Below are 20212 nucleotides of genomic sequence, written 5' to 3' on the forward strand. Positions count from 1 at the left end.
TCAAAGAGGTTATGATTCAATATGGGTAATAGTGGATCGACTCACCAAGGTCGCTCACTTTTTACCAGTCAAGACTACTTATAATGGTGCAAGATTAGCAGAGTTATACATGGAACGAATAGTGTGCTTACATGGTGTTCCCAAGAAAATTGTGTCGGATAGAGGCACCCAATTTACATCGCAATTCTGGCATAAAGTACATAGATCTTTGGGAACAAAGTTGAATTTTAGTTCTGCTTACCACCCGCAAACTGATGGACAGACTGAAAGGATCAACCAGATTTTGGAAGATATGTTGAGAGCCTGTGCACTTCAGTATGGTGATAGTTGGGATAAGAGTCTGCCTTACGCAGAGTTCTCGTACAACAACAGTTATCAAAAGAGCCTCAAGATGGCACCTTTCGAGGCATTGTATGGATGTAAGTGTAGAACACCTTTATTCTGGAATCAGACTGGAGAAACTCAAGTGTTTGGTCCCGATGTCCTTAGAGACGCGGAAGAACAAGTGAGAATGATTAGAGACAATTTGAGAGTAGCTCAGTCTCGACAGAAGAGTTACGCTGATACCCGCAGAAGAGAGCTGACTTTCGAGATTGGTGATTATGTGTACCTGAAAGTGTCACCAATGAGAAGTGTGAGAAGATTCAATATGAAAGGAAAGTTAGCCCCAAGGTATATAGGACCTTTTAAGATCCTAGAGAGACGTGGAGAAGTAGCTTATCAGTTGGAACTGCCTGAGAGCTTATCCGGTGTGCACGACGTGTTTCATGTTTCCCAGTTGAAAAAGTGTCTGAGGGTACCAGAAGAACAAATTCCTTTGGAAGAACTTGTTATCAAGGAAGATCTTACTTATGAAGAGTATCCGATAAAGATTTTGGAAACTGCCGAAAGAGTTACGAGAAGCCGAACAGTAAAGATGTGTAAGGTGCAGTGGAATCGTTACACAGACGATGAGGCTACTTGGGAAAGAGAAGAGGATCTGAGAAAGACTTATCCCCAATTGTTTGAGTAAGCAATCACCCGAATCTCGAGGACGAGATTCATCTTAAGGGGGGTAGAATTGTAACACCCTAAAATTTGAAATTCTTTTAAAAATAGTAAATTTGATTTAAATATGCAATTATATGTGCAATTCAAATTAGGAAGTAATATTTCTTTTATAAAATTAAAAGAAAATGCAAGAATAGAAACATGTGATGCATTCATGCTATTGCGTATTTAATTCTGTGACGGGTGTTTTATTCAAATGCTAAAAGATTCTAAAAACCTTTTGAAAATGAGTTTGAAAATTTTATTTATAAAAAGAAAAAGGGAAAATTTCTTCCATTCCTCCCTTCCTCACATTCGGCCCGCTGGCCCCTCTCTTTTTTTTCTTCCCGCGGCCCAGCACCGCAGCCAGCAGCCCAGCTCGCCTCCCCCTTTTCCTGCTCGGCCCAGCTCGCGCCAGCCGCCCGACCGCGCCGGCCCAGCCGCGCCAGCCCAGCCGCGCGCACCGTGCCGGCCCAGCCTCGCCGCACCAGGCAACTGCCGCGCCCAGCAGCTGACGCCCGGGTCCCACCTGTCGGCGCCGTCCCCTACCCCGCGCGGCTCGGCAACCGCCCGCTCCTACCGCTACGCAACCGCCGCCCGTGCCCGCTCCTCGCGACGTGGGCGCGTCGCCCCGCTCCTCGGCCTCGATAAAAAGAAGCCGAGCCCCCCCCGCGCACTCCCCTACTCTCCCCACTCCATTTTCTCTCCCGCATTCACGCCTCGGAGGCCACGACCGTCGCACGGAAGAGCTCCGCCGGCGCCCCTTTCTCTCTCCCTCCCATCTGTTCCGGGCCGTCCGATCTTGATCTAACGGCCACCGTTGGCCGATACCCCTTCGCGGGTGGTTTTGCTAAAGAGCCCTCCTGTTTTCGCGTAATAGAACCCGTAGTCCAAAGCGCATTCCCCCTAATACGCATTCTTGTTTTGAAAGCGTAAAGTCATCGGCTTAAGTCAAAAGTACGCTTTCAGTATTTACAGAAATGCCATTTGAACTGTTTCGCTTATAAAATTGTCGTTTTAGCTCCGAATTGATCCATTCAAATCGCGTTAGCTTCGTAATTTCATAGGCTACATGTTAGAACTACTGTTAGTCAAGTTTGGAACTTTTTAATTTCATGATTAGAATTAATTAAATATAGGGCTATAGGAAAACCCGTTTTAATCACAACTTTCGCATTTTAGCTCCGTTTTTCGTGAACTTCGCGTTGACGTGATCGTAGAGAAATGTAGATTAGTTTTACAAACATTTTATCTTGTTTTCAATACTGTTGGTGTACTGTTCTAATGATAGGAATGTTTGCTTTGCATGAATGCTTTTGGAATGTTGTATGTTGCCGTGTTGGTCGCGTTCAGACGGTGAGGAAGACGTTGGAGACCAAGAACTCTTCGACGACCAGCAGGACCAGCACGAGTTTGTGAACCAAGGCAAGTATAACATGGGCCTTCCTTGATGTCCTATTTCACTTTAATCAATTACTCATTTGCATGTGTCTAATTTTGATAACCGTAAGGATATCCTAGTGATTGTTATCCTGTTCCTTGTCTCCTATGGGTTAAATGCATATGGGTAGATTGCTAGTGCTCTAACTGAACTTGATATACATATAGATGAATGATACTATGGAACAAAGTGAGTAACATGAATTATAACAACTGTTCCATAGGGCGAAAGTGCAAATGACCTTTGTTCATGTTGCTCCCGGCCCTCCATAAGGACTTATCTGTCGGCAAAAGCTGGGACTGACAGTGCAACCGGGAGAGTCATATGGCTCTGACTTTAGCTCAGTAATAGGACCTTTCCTAGTTGGTTAGAGGTTACCTTTTTGGTGCAAATGGGGCTTGCCACTTTGGGTATAGGGCTGCCTCTGTTCCTATGAGTATAGCCGCGATGGATTTGTGCCATAGGAAAGGGGGGGTCCCTACATCTGCCTGCCAAGGAAACCTAGCGGCCCTAACTTGTTAGGGAAACCTATGAAATGGCTTCATAGTGTACCCTGCCCGCTCACCTTGGTAGTGACATGGGAGTAATTAACCCGGGCGTATGGGGATCACGACTCGCGGTGAATGTGCACCACCTCTGCAGAGGGTAACAAACTGTTATAACAGCCGTGCTCACGGTTACGAGCGGCCCGAAAAACTCACAGAATAACTGGATACTTGATGATGATCGATTAAGTTGTTCTATGATGAAATATGGTAAACCTGACCTTGATATATGTTCTTATGGGTTTAAATGGGAGCTTAAGCATAACTTGATAATACTTGAGAATAAAAGTTTGACCTATTAAAAATGCTAACTGCAGTAAACTAGAGTCTATCCTTTTTGAGCTTCATAACCCCATGTTAGCTTGTTAAGTACGGAATGTACTTACACTTGTTTATTTTCTTTACTTGGATAAAAATCTCGGATGGGTAACAGATGACAACGGGTATGAGGATTTCCCGGAGGATTATTAGGCTTGTGGTCAACCAGTTGACCTTCCCTGTGATGACGGCCACGAGAGTTCATTCTATTATTATTATTCCGCTGTGATGTATGAGACTAAGTTCTATTATAACTCTGATGTATGAGACACTATGATGATACTATTGTAATTTGTCAGCTTGTGTGTGTGATTGATTCCTGGGCACACACGAGTTTTGTGCATTCAATTTTATCCTTAAAATTGGGTGTGACACTATAGGTGCAGTTCTAGGTAATAATTCAATAATAAACTCAATGTCACGGTCAGGCGGCATACCTGGCAAGTCATCGGGGAACACATCTGGAAACTCATCTACCATAGGGTCCTCCTTGTTGATGTTATCATCAAGCTGGTTCACTGTAGCTGTTGGCGGTGCTCGTACTACCACATCGACACTGATTCTATCCCCATTCGGTGCGGTCACAACAACTACCTTCTCTTGACACTAAATGACTACTTGTTGTTGCTTCATCCAGTCCATACCCAGAATCACATCAATACTAGATATTCTCAACACAATGGGGCTCACTTTGAACTCTACCCCCTTAAGGATAGACTAGTCGGAAGACAACGATAAGAAGCTTGCATACTACCCCCTGGTGAGCCTACTAATATAGGATCTTTCATGGCACATAAGGGTATGCTATGGTCTCTAACAAATACTTGTGATGTGAATGAATACGAAGCTCCAGAATTGAAAAGAACAGTGGTGGGAGTTGAGTTAATATCAAACATACCGAGCATGACTTCTAGTTCCACAAGTGTCGTCTCTGTAGACACATGATTCACCTTCCTATAATGTGATGGCTTCTGGTTGCTATTCTGCCTCTGGGGGTTTGCTGGCTTGGCTTCTTAGGGCAGTTATAAGACATGTGACCTTCTTTACCACAACGAAAACACTTCCTAGGAGTGCTAGGGGCACTAGTCTTTATAGGAGTATTGTTAGGCGCTCCCTGTTGTGGTGTCTGCTGGCCACTCCGCTGCTGAGGACGTTGACTGCCACTCTGCTACAAGTTCTGGTTGCGCTGAGGGTACTGACCATGATTCCACTGATTAGGTGGTCCCTAGAACCTTGGCGGGTGTAGGGGACCATGACGCCTAAGAGGGGGTGAATTAGGCAACTTTAAAAATCTAACTCTAAACTATGGTCTCTTTTTCTAACCCTAGCAAAACCTATGCAAAAGATAAACTATCTAAATGTGCAACTACAATTTTGCTAGTGTATTGCTATCTCTACCGCAAAAGGAGTAATGTAATCAATGTAGATGAGGAAACTTAAAGAGCATGGTAGAGATATGCAAACTCCCAATGATGACTCTAGTATTTTTACCGAGGTATCGAGAAGCGCGCAAGCTTCCCCCTAGTCCTCATTGGAGCCCCTCGCAAGGAATCCCTCGCAAGGGCCAAGCTCATGGTCAGGTAACTCCATGGATAGCCTCAGGCCTTCCCCACGCGCAAGTGGGTCTCTGATGTGCCTTCCGACAAGCCTCTCCTAGATGCTCCCCGCCGTCTTCACTATCAAGCTTCCGACCAAAACACCACGGGCCTTGTTCCCTTTCGGTACATGGTGGTGGCCACACCACAAACGCGGTTGTTGTGATCTCGCAAGACTACAAGCCCTCCAATGTACAACACTGGTGCTCGCTGTCGACGAAATATGGTCGGCAGTCTACCTAGGGGTATGCCCAAGGTAGTAGATTATTGGCAGACAGATGCGCAAGACCCAAACAAGACGGTGACGCAAGATAGACATGAGGTTTTATCTAGGTTCGGCCGCCAAGAAGGCGTAATACCTATGTCCTGCGTCTGATTTGTATTGCTGTATGTCAATGAGAGATGTTTTTTAGAGGGGTCCCCTTCCCACCTTATATAGTCCGAGGGGCAGGGTTACAGATCTGGAAACTAATCCTAGCCCGTTACAATTGCCATATGTGGCCAGATAAGGATTCCTATTCTAACCGACCAGGATCTTGCTTGATCGCCAAATCCGTCTTGACTCCTTACGCTGGACTCCGAACAGGTTGGCCGGGCCGCGCATCGTCTTTTGGTGGACCGAACCCACTGATCCAGGCCGGCCCAAGCCTAGCCATAAGGGTATAGGGGTTAATACCCCCACAGCTAGTCCCCGAGCATCATGTATTATGCTGCGACATGCCATTTTAACCTTCTCCGACAAGTAGGGCTTGAGTCCTTAACATCTCTGACCACCATCATCACCGGAGAAGTAGGTTGTCCGAAGAATGTATGGTGCTCTTAAGAAAAAAGAAAAAGAATTCTGTCCTGAGAAGTGTGCCCACTTGTATTTCTAAAAAGAAATGTAAGTGGTCTTGAAGCATAGCGTCCTAGAACATCAGAGGCATAGGGGTCGAAAAACAAACACATTCACCGCAAGGTGAAGTGTGCCCACTTAGTCCTCGAGCCTGGTAGTAGGTGACATAGGCACGTGGTGCCAGGGTCTAAAAAGAATTCCTAGTTTAGTTGAAAACCCAATTGCCGTACAGGCAAAACGAGATGCACCGGCAGGTGCATCATACCGACGTAGTCCCCGAGCTTGCTGGAAGGCGAAGTATGAGCCTTGTAGCAAGGTCTAAAGAAATGTCTCTCAACTGTATGTGAGTACAAACCACATGTAGCCAAGGAGAACCATTATTCAAGCAGTGGTCGGGACAGTCCCCGAGCACATTAATAATCCTTATAATCATTCAAAGCACAGGGGTCGATTAAACAAAAACATTCACCGCAAGGTGAAGTGTGCCCACTTAGTCCCCGAGCCTGGTAGTAGGTGACGCAGGCACGTGGTGCCAGGGTCTAAAAAGAATTTCCGCTGAAGTTAAGAATCCAATTGCCGTACAGGCAAAACGAGATGCACCGGCAGGTGCATCGTACCGACGTAGTCCCCGAGCTTGCTGGAAGGCGAAGTATGATCCTTGTAGCAAGGTCTAAATAAATGTCTCTCAACTGTATGTGAGTACAAATCACATGTAGCCAAGGAGAGCGATCTCCAAGAAGTGGTCGGGAGAGTCCCCGAGCACAGCAGTGGTCATAGCAGTTCCCGAGTACGGTAATGGTCGGAGCAGTCCCCGAGCATGGCAGTGGTCGGAGCAATCCCCGAGCATGGCAGTGGTCGGAGCAGTCCCTTAGCATGGCAGTGGTCGGAGCAGTCCCTGAGCATGGGAGTGGTCTGGGCAGTCACCGAGCATTGTAGTGGTCAGGGCAATCCGCGATCACGAGCGCTGCTTGTACTATTATTTGGTGTATTTATTTGTCTCCTTACTCTGCCAAGTTCAATCTGACACGTCTGGTCAAAAAAGCAGACAGGTATAGCATGGCACTCTGCCCTCTTACTCTTTCTGGCAAACAGTCAATGTGGGGCCTGTATGGAGGTGCGTCAGTGTGGGCCCTCTCACTTTATCAACGAAGAGGCGCGTACACTGGAAACGAAGGGGCACGTTTATTGGCATAGATCTCGAGGTGGTGTGAACAACTGTCTGCTGCGCGTGCGCACGCCTCCCAAGAATCTCGGGCGGATGAAACGACGGAGCTCTTTGTTATTTATAATATAGATCTGGTAAGTTACTTTTACCAATCCCCATTGCCATTCGCCGCCACAACCTTCTTCTTCCTCTTGCCGAACCCTATTCCTCCGAAAATCATCAACAATCCCCTTGCCACTGCATCCACCCCCTTAGTAAGGACAGACTAATGGCGAAGAGGGATGCCTAGAAGAAAGGCGGAGTCATGGCGAAGGAGTGGTGGAAGTCAAGGAGCAATGAGCAGACCATCGAAGATCTCATCGCCATGGGAGTGCTCCACAACAAGGCACTCGTGGGATGGCGTGCGCCGGAAGGAGAAAGCTTCCCCGATCCACAACTAGGTGAGATTGTGGTTTTTGAGGACTTCTTCAAACAGGGTTTTGGGATTCCAGTGCACCCTTTCCTTCAGGGTCTCTGCTTGTATTACGAGATTGGGATTTGCAATCTACATCCCAACTCGATTCTTCTTGTCTCCACCTTCATCCATCTCTGTGAGGCCTATGGTGGCTTCTAGCCCTATTTCGACCTCTTTCGCCACATGTTCTGTCTGTGGAAGAAAGGGAGCGGCGGCTTGAAGATAGCCGGAGGCGTCTACCTCAATCTGCGTGATGGCATGAAGGCCCAGTACTTGCACTGTCCCTGGAACACCTCGCTGGACAAATGGTACAAGAAGTGGTTCTACATCCGTGAAGAACCGAACACAATCACCCTGTGCGACGTGGGGCTGATTCCAGAGAAGAAGAATAGCTAGTTGGAGAAGCCCGAGAACTTGGAGCAGATCACCAAACTGCTCAGGATGATCCCGTGGGGAAGGCTAGATGGCCCAAGCGTGGTCGGGAACTTCATTAGCCGAAGGATCCAGCCCTGCCAGAAGAGGGTTCATCCTGGCTTCGAGTACCAGGGAGGCGCAGATCCAACGAGGACCAGGAAAGAGGCGCTCGACAAGGTAGAAGTCAAAGCCAGGATTGGGGAGCTGTTCAACCTGGCCGATCCCAACTATGTCTGGTTAAACGTCATCGAGCATGCCTTCAAGCTGGCCCAACCTCCCCTAAAGGTAAATGATGCTTCCTTGTAACTATAGAATCATGTTGTAACAAGAAATTGACTATTGTCTCCTCTATGTTTCTCAGTGTAATGGTTGTGACCGGGCAGCAGTGTTCGTGTCTCTGCCCCCTGGTGTGGATTGGCCACAAGTTGCCGGCCCAGCCGCCCAGACCAGCGCTAGGACCGAAGATGTCCACTGGGCGGCACTCGAGGTTGCGGAGGACGCATCGACCAGAGCTGTCGGCAAGCGGCCGGCTGCCAACAAACGGCGCCAAGCCATCTTCTCCCTTTCTGACAATGAAGCAGAGGATGCAGACATCTTCCGGCTCGTCCCTCGAAAGAGGAGGAGACAAATGGGGTCGACGGAGCAGGGTGGCTCCTCTGTGCCAGCAGTGATCGCATCACCGACCACTGCAACACAGAGGACGGGCGAGGGAAATGTCGAGCATCAAACCCCGACACCAGTACTGGTCATCGAAAAAGACCCGGTGGAATCCGCCGAGCACACGGAGCAGGCGCGATCGAAGAGACGCTCCTTCGCCATGTCATTCCGTGCCTCCAAGCTGTAAGTATCTCTAACTTTGATGTTAGCTTGTAATTTGTATGAAATATTATTATCTTCTGAACTTTTCCCTGATATATTAGGTCGGCGTCCACCGAAAATCCCAACCAGCTAGCCGGGTACGGCACGGCCTCGCCAGCAATGGCGGAAAAAACTGCCCAGCAGCTAGCCGTGGAGGAACCCATAGAGGAAAGTCCGCCGGAACCTCAGCAGGCGAGCGACCCGACGACAGTCCCTGAGCAGCTGGTTGAGAAGACAGCTGAGCAAAGTACAAGTGCTCCAAGCACAAACCCTGCTGAAGCAAGTACCTTGGCGCCAAGTGAACCAACCCATGCCGGGGAGCAGCAGCCGGAGTTGGCATAGAGAGCTCCTGTCGATACGACGGCTCATGAGAAAGCCATGGTGGTCGCGGAGACTGCAGCCTCCAGACCAGCGCTGCCCCCTGAACAGGAGGCTGAAGAGGACGAAGTAGAAGAGGTCTTGGGCCATCCCCAGGATAAGCGACAACATGTATATGTATCGCGCTAGCGGAACGACGAGTGGGTTATGCACGAAGAAATCCTAGAGGTCGAAGAGACCCTAAAAGTTGAACGAGCGGCAAAGCGTCTGGTGACAGAAGTCCAGGTATGTCTGGTTTAGCCACTTGACCCTGTTATGTAGTCGAACTGTCTGACTTAGCTTGTCTATATGCAGGACTTGATGAAAACCGCAAAATACCGAAAGAGGTGCTTCGACCAGATTGAAGGCATCACGGCGACCAATAAAGAACTGGCGGCCAAAGTGGAACGCTTGCGGCGCCAACTTGAAGCCACCAACCAGGAGAGGACAGAGCGAGAAGCACAGAACCAAAACCTGGTCGGCCAACTTAATAACAAAGAGCGGGAGAAAACAAGTAAGTTTTCATCTTATCATAGCAAGTGCAGGACTTGTGTTGTTGTATTCTTGGTAGTAACAGCTGTAATGCAGGTTTAGAAGCTGAAGTGACCCGCCTCCAAGGGGAGAATAGCCGTGTGACCGCAGAGTGTGGTCGCCTGAAGGAGGACAATGAGAAACTGGCGCGCGACCAGTCTGAACTCCGGGACCACACAACCAAGATGAAGGAGGATCTGAAAAGTAAGTATTCTAGACCACTTTTTTCATTCTGTTGCCCGCCTTGTCTTGTCGTGCCATTACATTTGATGTCTTGTATGGTGTTCAGTTTTAAAAGTCAATGCCAAGAGGCATCTAGAGGCCATGATCAAAGAGCGTGACGGCTGGAAAGCACGATGCCTCGAGGCCACCGAGGAGCGGGACGCGTGGAAGAACCGGTGCTAAGAAGTGGCAACTGGCATTGTGCCCATCCTCGACCTTATCGACCCGGTGCTCACAGAGGAAGAGCCAAGGACGCCCCAGCTCAGACTGGTCGAGAGATGCAGACAAGCGTGGGGATGGTTCCAAGAGTTCGTGAAGGAGGCGGGTGAGTACACGGGTGCCCATGTACTAAGCATGGTGCATGCCCACTACCCCCTGATCGATCTGAAGCGCCTGGAGGCTGGGTACCCGAAGGAGGTAGACCTAGACAAGGCAGAGGAGCTTCGGACGGCCCAGCTAGACTTGTCATCAAAGATAATTGGTGACATTAACCTGTGTGGAGGTGGGACAGCACCTGTACAGGGTATGCCATCGACAAGTTAGCTAGAAATGCCATCAGCTGCAAGCCAACCAACGAAGCCTGCGGTCTCGACCAGCCAAGCACCGGCGAGGCCATCCCCTTCAGCTCAACTAGCACAAGAGTCCCCAAGACTCGAGTAGGATATCAGAAGCGGCGAGCAATAAGTGCCATGTGCCCCGACCAGCCAATGTAATAGGCTTAGAGCTGTAGAAAGAGGACATAGTTGTGTTATTGTAAACTTGAGCCTCTTTAGGCAAGCTTGTAATAACGTAACTGTATATCATTATAAGCTTGTTTGCTTTGTATAAAGCGTATTTAAGCTTGATACTTTATGTTGGTGTAACTAAGTAAGAACATGTTAACGTTCTGTCTAGTTGTACCATTGTGCTCGACATATCATCCTGAAAAGTTTGTGCGGCCCTAGTTTGCCATGTGGTCGGAGTGTGAGGTCCGGTGACCTGTGCACACATAGACATGGACAAGTCAAACCAAGGGGGACCTGCCGATCACCCGTAACGTAGAGAGCGGATCCCATGCACGTGTTGGGAGGAACCGGAGACAGGACCTGCTCCAAAAACCGTAGAAGGAGTGGTGGTCGGCTTTTACTGGCTAAGGTAGAATAACCATAAAATTCGAAGTGACACATTAGAGTGGTCGGAGAAATCATGATTGCTTTATTGAATTAAATCGAAAGTACAAGGGGAGTACATATCTCAGTAGTTAAGCATAGAAACGTCTAAGCTTGTCGATGTGCCACGAGTTTGGTACGTCCATACCGTCCAGGTGAGCTAACCTATAAGACGTTGGTCATGTGACTTCCTTGATCATGAAGGGTCCCTCCCATGGGGTTGCGAGTTTGTGTACACCAGCCTGGTTCATCTTCCACTTCAGGATCAAGTCCCCGACCATGAAGAACCGCTCTTTAACATTTTTGTTGTAGTACCTGCACAAAACAGCAAGGTATTTGGCCGTACGTACATAAGAATCGAGCCTTTTCTCTTCTATGCTGTTCACTTCTAGCTCCCGTACTTCATTGACCTTGCCCTCGTCAAAGTTCTCTACCCGTGCTGATCTAAAAACTATATCTGGTGGGAGGACTGCCTTAGCGCCGTAAACCATAAAGTATGGTGAGACGCCGGTGTTACGACTGGGCTGAGTTCGGAGGCCCCATACCATGGCTGGTAACTCCTTGAGCCATCTTCCGGGAGATTTGTCGTTTTCTCTGTACATCCTCTTCTTCAATGTGTCCAAGATCATGCCATTTGCCCGCTCCACTTGTCCATTAGCTCTAGGGTGCACCACCGAGACGTATTTTACTACTATGCTCCTTTCATCGCAGAAGTCCCAAAAAGCGTTCCCGGTGAACTGAGTACCTAGATCGGTGATGATGCTATTGGGTATGCCGAAATGGTGGATGACCTGGTCGAGGAACGTGACTGCCTTTTCTAAAGATGCCTGTACCAAAGGCATGTATTCTATCCACTTAGAAAATTTGTCAATCAGCACAAAGACGCATGTAAATTTCTCAGGAGCCGGTTTGAAGGGCCCGATCATATCCAGTCCCCAGCATGCGAAGGGCCAAGAGGCTGGTATCGTCTGGATCTCATGTGCTAGTACGTGGATTCTCTTGGCGAAGAACTGACAACCCTCATAGTGGTGGACTAGCTTCTCTGCGTCGGCTACTGCTGACGGCCAATAGAACCCTGCTCGAAAAGCCTTACCGACCAATGTTCTTGAGGCTGCGTGGTTGCCGTAGGAGCCAGAGTGGATTTGGTCCAGGAGATGTTTGCCTTCTTCCTGGGTTATACACTTCATCAAGATTTCCTCCTTTGCGTTTTTGCGCCATAACTTGCCATCGACGAGCAGATACTGCTTACTGCGACGCATCAGGCGCTCGTTTTCTGTCTGATCAGTATAACCGCTGCCATCTGTTAAGTACTTGATGAAAGGTACTCTCCAGTCAGGCTCATGAGTGGTCGGAGGCGGCTCGGTTGTGCTCGGCGCCGGAACCGTAGCCACCAATTGCTGGTCCGGAGCTTTGTCGACCGTGGAATCTTCCTCTTCGATGGAAGGCGTGAGCAGGTCTTGGACGAATACATCATGTGGGATTTTGGCTCGAGATGATCCTTACTTTGATAGCGCATCCACTACTTGGTTCTTGTCCCGGACCACGTGTATGTACTCGATGCCATAGAACCTACCTTCCAGCTTTCTTATCGATTTGCAGTATGCGTCCATCTTTTTGCTGGTCGTGTCCCAGTCCTTGTTGAGTTGGTTGATGACCAGAGCCGAGTCTCCGTAGACATAGAGACGTTTAACACCAAGCTCAACCGCAATGTGTAAACCATGCAGGCATGCTTCATACTCGGCGGCGTTATTAGATGCTGGGAAATAAATCCTGAGGACGTACCGGAGTTGCTCCTTGGATGGTGACACGAAAAGAACTCCTGCTCCCGCACCATCAATGTTGAGAGAGCCATCGAAGTACATCGTCCAATATTCGTCGGATCCCGGAGAGGCAGGCGTGCTTAAGTCTGTCCACTCGACGATGAAATCGACGAGTGCCTGAGACTTGATTGTAGTATGGCTTGCAAATTCCAAGGAGAAGGGGCATAGCTCCATTGCCCATTTGACGATGCGCCCGTTCGCATCCTTATTGCGAATGATGTCCCCCAAAGGATACCTAGTCATGACCACCACACGATATCCGTCGAAGTAATGTCTCAACTTTTAGGATGTTATCAGTATGGCGTAGAGCAGTTTCTGAATCTATGGGTACCTGGTCTTGGATTCGTTGAGTACCTCACTGATGAAATAAATTGGCCGCTGTACCTTATAGGCGTGGCCCGGCTCGTCGCGCTCGACCACCATGGTAGTGGAGACCACCCGATTGGTTGCCACAATGTAAAGTAGGAGAGTTTCATCTTCTCTGGGAGCAGTAAGGACTGGAGGTGATGAGAGGTATTGTTTTAGCTGCGTGAAGGCAGCGTCTGCTTCCTCCGACCACTCAAACTTCTCAGATGCTTTGAGCAGTTTGAAGAACGGTAGTCCTTTTTCTCCTAATCTTGATATGAAACGGCTTAGAGCAGCCATGCATCTGGTAAGCTTCTGGACATCCTTCACCTTTTTTGGGGGCTTCATGTCTAAGACAGCTTTGACTTTCTCCGGGTTAGGGCGTATGCCATCATAACTGACGACGTTGCCGAGCAGTATGCTAGAAGGAACGCCAAAGATGCACTTCTTTGGGTTTAATTTCCATTGGAACGTATTGAGGGCTGCGAAGGTGCGTTCCAGGTTGTCAACAAGGGTACGTGCTTCCTTGGTTTTGACAACTACATCGTCAACATAAGCCTCGACAAGGCCGTCTTTTATCTCGTCATTGAGGCAGGCCTGTATAGCGCGTTGGTAGGTAGCCCCGGCGTTCTTGAGCCCGAACGACATAGTCGTGTAGCAGTAGGCGCCGAAAGGCGTGATGAAAGATGTCTTGATCTGATCGTCCTTTTTTAGAGCGATCTGGTGATAACCAGAGTAGCAATCGAGAAAGGAAAGCAGCTCGCAACCGGCAGTTGAATCTATGACCTCGTCTATGTGAGGTAAGCCGAAGGGGTCCTTAGGGTAGTGTTTGTTGAGATCAGTGTAATCAATGCACATTCTCCATTCATTATTCTTTTTGCGTACAAGAACCGGGTTGGCTAACCACTCCGGATGATACACTTCTTTGATAAATCCGGCTGCCAAAAGCCGTGTAACTTCTACCCTAGTCGCCTCCTTTTTGTCGTGAGCGAACCGTCGTAGCTTTTGCTTGATTGGTTTGGCCTTGCTGTTGACATTTAAGGAGTGCTCGATCAAGTTTCAAGGTACACCGGGCATGTCGGAAGGTTTCCATGCAAACACATCCACGTTGCTCCTCAAGAACCTGACGAGCGCGTCTTCCTATTTGGGATCCAGGTTGGCCCCGATAAGGGTCGTTTTGCTGGGATCACCATCGACCAGCTGGATCGCCTTGTGCTCCTTGGACCTGATGTTCTTGCATGGAGCCTCGAGCTCTAGGATCTCTAGGTGGTCAGCTGAGGTCTTCTTAGCGTTGAGCATGGTCTCGGCCATGCGAATAGAGAGGTCATGGGCCTCTACTATTTTGAAGCTGTCGTCCTCGCAGGTATAAGCTGCGTATACGTTGCCCCTAAGGGTTAGAACTCCTTTCTCGGTAGGCATCTTGAGCACTAGATACTTGTAATGAGGTATGGCCATGAACTTGGTGAGCGATGGTCGACCAAGAATAGCATGGTAGGTGCCGTCGAAGTCAGCGACCACGAAGTTGACGTAGTCGGTGCGGAAGTGGTCCGGAGTCCCAAATTGCACAGGTAACGTGATCTGCCCGAGAGGTGTAGAGCTCTGTCCGGGGAGAACGCCCTAGAACTGTGCCTCATATGGCTTCAGGTCCGCCTAGGCTATTTTCAGGGTGGGCAGACTGTTCTTGAATAGTATATCAATGGAGCTGCCGTCGTCGACCAGTACCCTGTCGAACTGAACCTTGTTGATACAAGGGTCGAGGACCAGGGGAAAATGCCCTGGCTCAGGTATGGCGGCCCATTGGTCCTTCCTACTGAAGTAGATTTCACGGTGAGACCACGGAGGGAGCCGTGGATCGGTGAGAAGGTTGTCGGTGTTTGCCACGTTCAAGCAAGCACGGGCAAGTAGCTTGCGTTCTCGTTTGGTCTCAATGGACACCTTGCCACCGATGATGGTGGGCACGCGATCGGTTGGCTTGACGTATTTCTGACGAGGGTCTGCATCGTCGTCATCGTTATCTTCGTTGCGCTGTTCCCCTGTGTCGTTAGGCTTGTCGGACGTATCCGGAGCCTGTTGACGCGTGTAGATAGTCTTGAGGACGCGGCAATTCTCCATGGTATGGTTCGACTTAGGATGGAGCTGGCAAGGCCCCTTCAATGCTTTGGTGTAGTCGTCTTTGTAGTTACGACGTCCGCTGCCCTTTTTCACGGTATTGACCTCGCCATCGTCTTCCCGAGCACGCTTGCTCCTGTAATCGTCACGGCGGTTGCACCGCTGATTACGTTGGTCATGGTGGTCGCGGGAGTAATTGCACTAGTTGCGGCGGTCAAAATTGTTGTTTCGACCACGATTGCTGCGGTAATCATCGTGGTGTGGAGGGTGGTCAGAGCGTGGAACCCTTGCTGCTTCTTCAACAATTATCTTTTTAGCGTCATCGGCGTCCGCATATTTCTTAGCGGTGGCCAAGAGCGCTGTGACTGATTCAGGTCTCTTCCAGAGGAGCTTGTCTCTTAGGGCGTCGTGGAAGCGGAGGCCAGTGATGAAAGCCTCGATTGCCTCGTTGTCGGAGATTGATGGGACCTTGATGTGCATCTCCAAGAAACGCCGAACGTACTCGCGCAGTGGCTCGTCTTTCCGATCTCGGATCTGTTGCAGATCGTACTTGTTGCCCGGTTGTTCACAAGTAGCGATGAAATTGTCGATGAAGGCTTGCTTAAGCTCCTGCCAAGAATCAAAGTAGTTCGCCGGCAAGCTGACCAGTCATTGGTGACCTGCATGACCAACAGCGACTAGGAAGTAGTTAGACATGACGTGCTCATCAGCCATGGCTAATCTGCACGCAGTTTCGTAGAGCATGACCCATAATTCGGGGTTTTCCTTGCCGTTGTACTTCTGAAGTTTCTCGAGCTTGAAATTCTTGGGCCATATGACTTGGCGAAGGTGTGGAGTAAACTGCTTTAGACCCGGCGGGCCATGGGTGGTGTCATACTCCATACGGTGATGGCTTTCGTAGGATGCTCGATCGTCGGCTCTCTGGTTGATGCGAGCACACAGATCACATCCACCGAGGTAATGGCGGAGATCGTTATTGCCATCACGGCGATCTCGATTGCCATCTAGATTAGCCCTGCGGTCGTGGTTATCGCGGCGATTATCACGGTTGTCCCGGCGGTCATTGTCCCAACGACGGTTGTCATTCTGGCCACCATCATGGCCATCGTTGTTGCGCGAGCCACGTTGGTTGAGTGGCTGTGAACGACTTGGGTGCTGGCAGCTATGGCTTGACTCGACTGATACGGATGGAGCCTGAGCTTGGTTTGCAATCTCCGCGGTCTGGGCCATAGCAGCCGTTAGATAGGCTTGTATTTCATCATGAACTGCTTGGGTTTCCGGGGTGTTCGGTAGCCGTTGCATTGTCGCCATGGCGACGGCTACGTTGGCACTTGGAGTCCTGAAGACTTGTTTGTCTCCCACCCTGTCGAAAGCATCATTGAGGTCACGTGGCTGGACCCTTATGCGTCATGCCTCCTGGTCTACTTCGGCTTCGATTTGCCGGCGATTAAATCGGTCAATGTTGCGTGCTTCGCATGTAGTCCTTTCTTGTTCTATTTCACCAACTGCCGGTGCTTCGTCATTGCTGACAACGTTGATCAAACCCCCTTGCCTTGGCGGGAAAGACGGGAATTGTGGGAACCCCGGGGCATGATCTGGGATATCCAGATCGTATTCGACGCCTTCATCTCCATGATGCAGGAGCTTGGTGTGGATGGAGGCATCAGATGCGGTGCCAGACGAGGAGCTGGAATCACCCTCTTGGACCGTGTGGATGGATCCTTCACGATAATCTTCAATCCGGATCATGTTGACGAAGTTGCGTGGCTTCGGCCGAGGTTGACGCATAAAACACAGATCCGAGCGGCGTTGTAGGTTGTACGCGTAGCTAGAGGCAACGTTTCGTAGGCCGTAGGGCTAGACCTGGTGGTTCTCCATCGAGGCTTCGTACTCGAAGAGTCGGAGACCCGTTGCGAAGGTCGGCTGGCGACGAGCGGAGCGCCCCTCAAGAGTAGATATGACCACGAGATCTGTTCCAAGTCGTGTAGGACAATGGGTCCGAGCTGGTCGGGTAGATCTGTTGTGGGGAGCGGTTACCTACTCATTAGGTTGACTTTGAATCGTACTTACCAGAGCTAGGGTTTTAGTGAGTTTGGTGCCGACCTGATCGATGGAGTCGAGCAGGTCGGTGTTGTCGATCTGCTTCCCTTTGTAGCGGGGAAGCGGATGACGGGTTGTCGGCGTGGCTGAAGGTGACGTAGGCGTGGTCGGAGCTAGATGTACCATGGTCAGAGCTGGATCCATCGTGGTCGGAGCCGTATCCGTAGTGGTCGGAGCCATATCCATCGTGGTCGAAGCCGTAGCCGATGCAGGTGAAGTAGTGGTCGACGCGGACTGAATCCACACCTCCTCCGTGGTCATGGCGATGGAGTCGTCGGAGCTGGTGGTCCAAGTGATCTGGCCGACGGTGAACGTGAGGTCGTTCGGCGTAGCCATGGAGCCGGAGATGATGACCATCTTGTTTGCTTGGAGAGCAGTACGCACACCCCCTACCTGGCATGCCACTGTCGATGAAATATGGTTGGCAGTCTACCTAGGGGTATGCCCAAGGTAGTAGATTATCGGCAGACAGATGCGCAAGCCCCAAACAAGACGGTGATGCAAGACAGACACGAGGTTTTATCCAGGTTCGGCCGCCAAGAAGGCGTAATACCTACGTCCTGCGTCTAATTTGTATTGCTGTATGTCAATGAGAGATGTTTTTTAGAGGGGTCCCCTGCCCACCTTATATAGTCCGGGGGGCAGGGTTATAGATCTGGAAACTAATCCTAGCCCATTACAATTGCCATATGTGGCCGGATAAGGATTCCTATTCTAACCGACCAGGATCTTGCTTGATCGCAAAATCCATCTTGACTCCTTACGCTGGACTCCGAACAGGTTGGCCGGGCCGCGCATCATCTTTTGGTGGACCGAACCCACTGATCCAGGCCGGCCCAAGCCTAGCCATAAGGGTATAGGGGTTAATACCCCCACACTCGCAAGCACCGAGTGGTAAGAGGTATGCAAACCTCACTAAACACTAGGCCTAAACCTAGAGCAAGCGCATAAGCGGTGGTCTAATCAACCTAAGCACTTCGCAAAGTACCTACGCTAATCACCTAATGAAACACTAAGCACTATGCAAGTGGAGATCACTAAAATGGTGTATCAACACCCTTGATATGTTTCCTTAGCTCCACACTCTTCATTTGGTCAGTTGGGGGATCTATTTATAAGCCCCAAAGAGAAAGTAGCCGTTGGGTCGAAATCCTGCTTTTCTGCTATAGACCGGACACTGATCATGTCCTGACCGGACACGTCCGGTTGTCCCGACCGTTGGAGCCATGATCCACCGATTGAACGCTGCCAGCGTCCGGTCGTAATTTCAACGCTCTGGAACCTTTTCTGTACTTGATCGGACGTTGCAGTTCTGTGTCCAGTCGATTTGCCACCAGCGTCGGGTCGCTGCTGCTGACGCCTGTTGCTGAGCCTCTTGATCGGAGCGTCCGGTCACTTTCCGCCAGCGTCCGGTCCAGCGTCCGGTCACCTCTGTGAGCTCGTTTCTTCGCGATCTTGCGTACGGCTTGGTTCCTATCTTCGTGCTTGGACTTTCCTTGATATCTTGGGTCTTCTCTTGTGCTCCTAGGGTCTTGCTTATGGTGTCGATCATCAGATCATCACGTCGCCTTCGTCCAAGTCACGTCTTGCACCCTATTGAACTACAAAACAATCACTTGTAAATTTATTAGTCCAATTTGGTTGTGTTGGTCATCAAACACCAAAATCTAAAGTAAATGGGCCTAGGGTCCATTTTCCTTACAATCTCCCCCTTTTTGGTGATTGATGACAACACGACCAAAGCAAGCAAATAATAAAAATTTGAAATTTGAAAACTATCTACTTGCTAGGATGCAATGCAAGGGGCTAGGTTATATGATGCTAAAAGATACTACTTGTAAGACTAAAAGATACTACATAAAAACTTATCTTGCCCTTGCAAATGTCCCCATGTGGCATTATGGATTTAAGCCTTGCTTCCTACAAATTCTCCCCATTACATAGACAATCCATAATCCACTATCCTCCCTTTCTCGGACCATTTCCACTTGTAGACCATTACCACTTGTAAATTATTATGATCTAGCTTTTGATCCTATAAATTAATGCTTGCTTTTGGTCCTCTAAATTCTCCCCCTTTGGAATCACACACCGAAAAGGAAGACATTAGTAGCACAAGGGAGGGTCAAACTTTGTGATCCTTTGTATGTAGAGTGGAATATGTCACAAAATTTGACTCTCACATTATATAGACTAAGCTCCCCCTAAATATATGCGTACATATGGTAGAAAGCAAGGCATATGCATATTTGGCAAATTATTGCTCAAGAGAATTTAATCTATATAATGCATGGAGAAAGCATATAAATATCAAAATGAAATCAACATGATGATATCAGTTTAGAAATACCACATGTGGAAACCAATTTGATTTCTATCACTTGCAATAGGTGGTGGATATTTGAAGTATGATGCTTAACTCCGGGGACTCCATTTTCCATGCAATGAGACTACTACACACATGATAAGCTTGAAAAGGTGTTAGTCTCAAAGCATCCAACTTGTAGAGTAACCTCCCCCTAAATTTGTGCACACAAGTGTGGGATACTTGTAGAAGTCATGCACATTGATTTTAGAATCAATAATACCACTTGAAAGATGACATCACATGAATGTGAGAATCATTTTTGAAGAGGATATTCGGGAGAAATTATCTACAATTTGGACTTTGACATATATTAGATGAACAATTATAAGACAAGCTATGTGCCGTGCTTCGAAACAATTTTAAACCATGTAGGTTTGCTCTAAGGGTTAAGAATGAAACCGAGCAAGCCTACCATAAGATATACCTAGTGTATGCATGACAAAAGATATAAGCATGCAAATGCAAACATAGGCATGAAAAGTAACTAGATGCTTAAAGATACCAATTTGTAAGAAATACCACTTGTAGGAAATGCAGATTGATACTACTTGAAGGAAA

At 48.9% G+C, this 20212-nt stretch overlaps 1 protein-coding gene across 1 annotated transcript; it reads left to right on the forward strand.

The window, feature by feature from the left end:
- Positions 1–8424: 8424 nt before the first annotated feature.
- On the forward strand, positions 8425–8996 carry LOC136480046 (uncharacterized). The gene is made up of 2 exons (XM_066477717.1): positions 8425–8636; positions 8717–8996. The coding sequence occupies exons 1-2, from the start codon at positions 8425–8427 to the stop codon at positions 8994–8996; spliced, it is 492 nt and encodes a 163-aa protein (XP_066333814.1).
- Positions 8997–20212: the final 11216 nt, after the last annotated feature.

Source organism: Miscanthus floridulus, chromosome 9 (genome assembly GCF_019320115.1).
Source record: "Miscanthus floridulus cultivar M001 chromosome 9, ASM1932011v1, whole genome shotgun sequence".
Lineage (NCBI taxonomy): Eukaryota > Viridiplantae > Streptophyta > Magnoliopsida > Poales > Poaceae > Miscanthus > Miscanthus floridulus.

Excerpts from the sequence above, each read along its gene's own strand:
- LOC136480046 (XM_066477717.1), top strand. The coding sequence starts at position 8,425 with ATGGGGTCGACGGAGCAGGGTGGCTCCTCTGTGCCAGCAGTGATCGCA. Across the intron at positions 8,637-8,716 it reads TCATTCCGTGCCTCCAAGCT|GTCGGCGTCCACCGAAAATC; the intron begins GTAAGTATCTCT and ends CTGATATATTAG.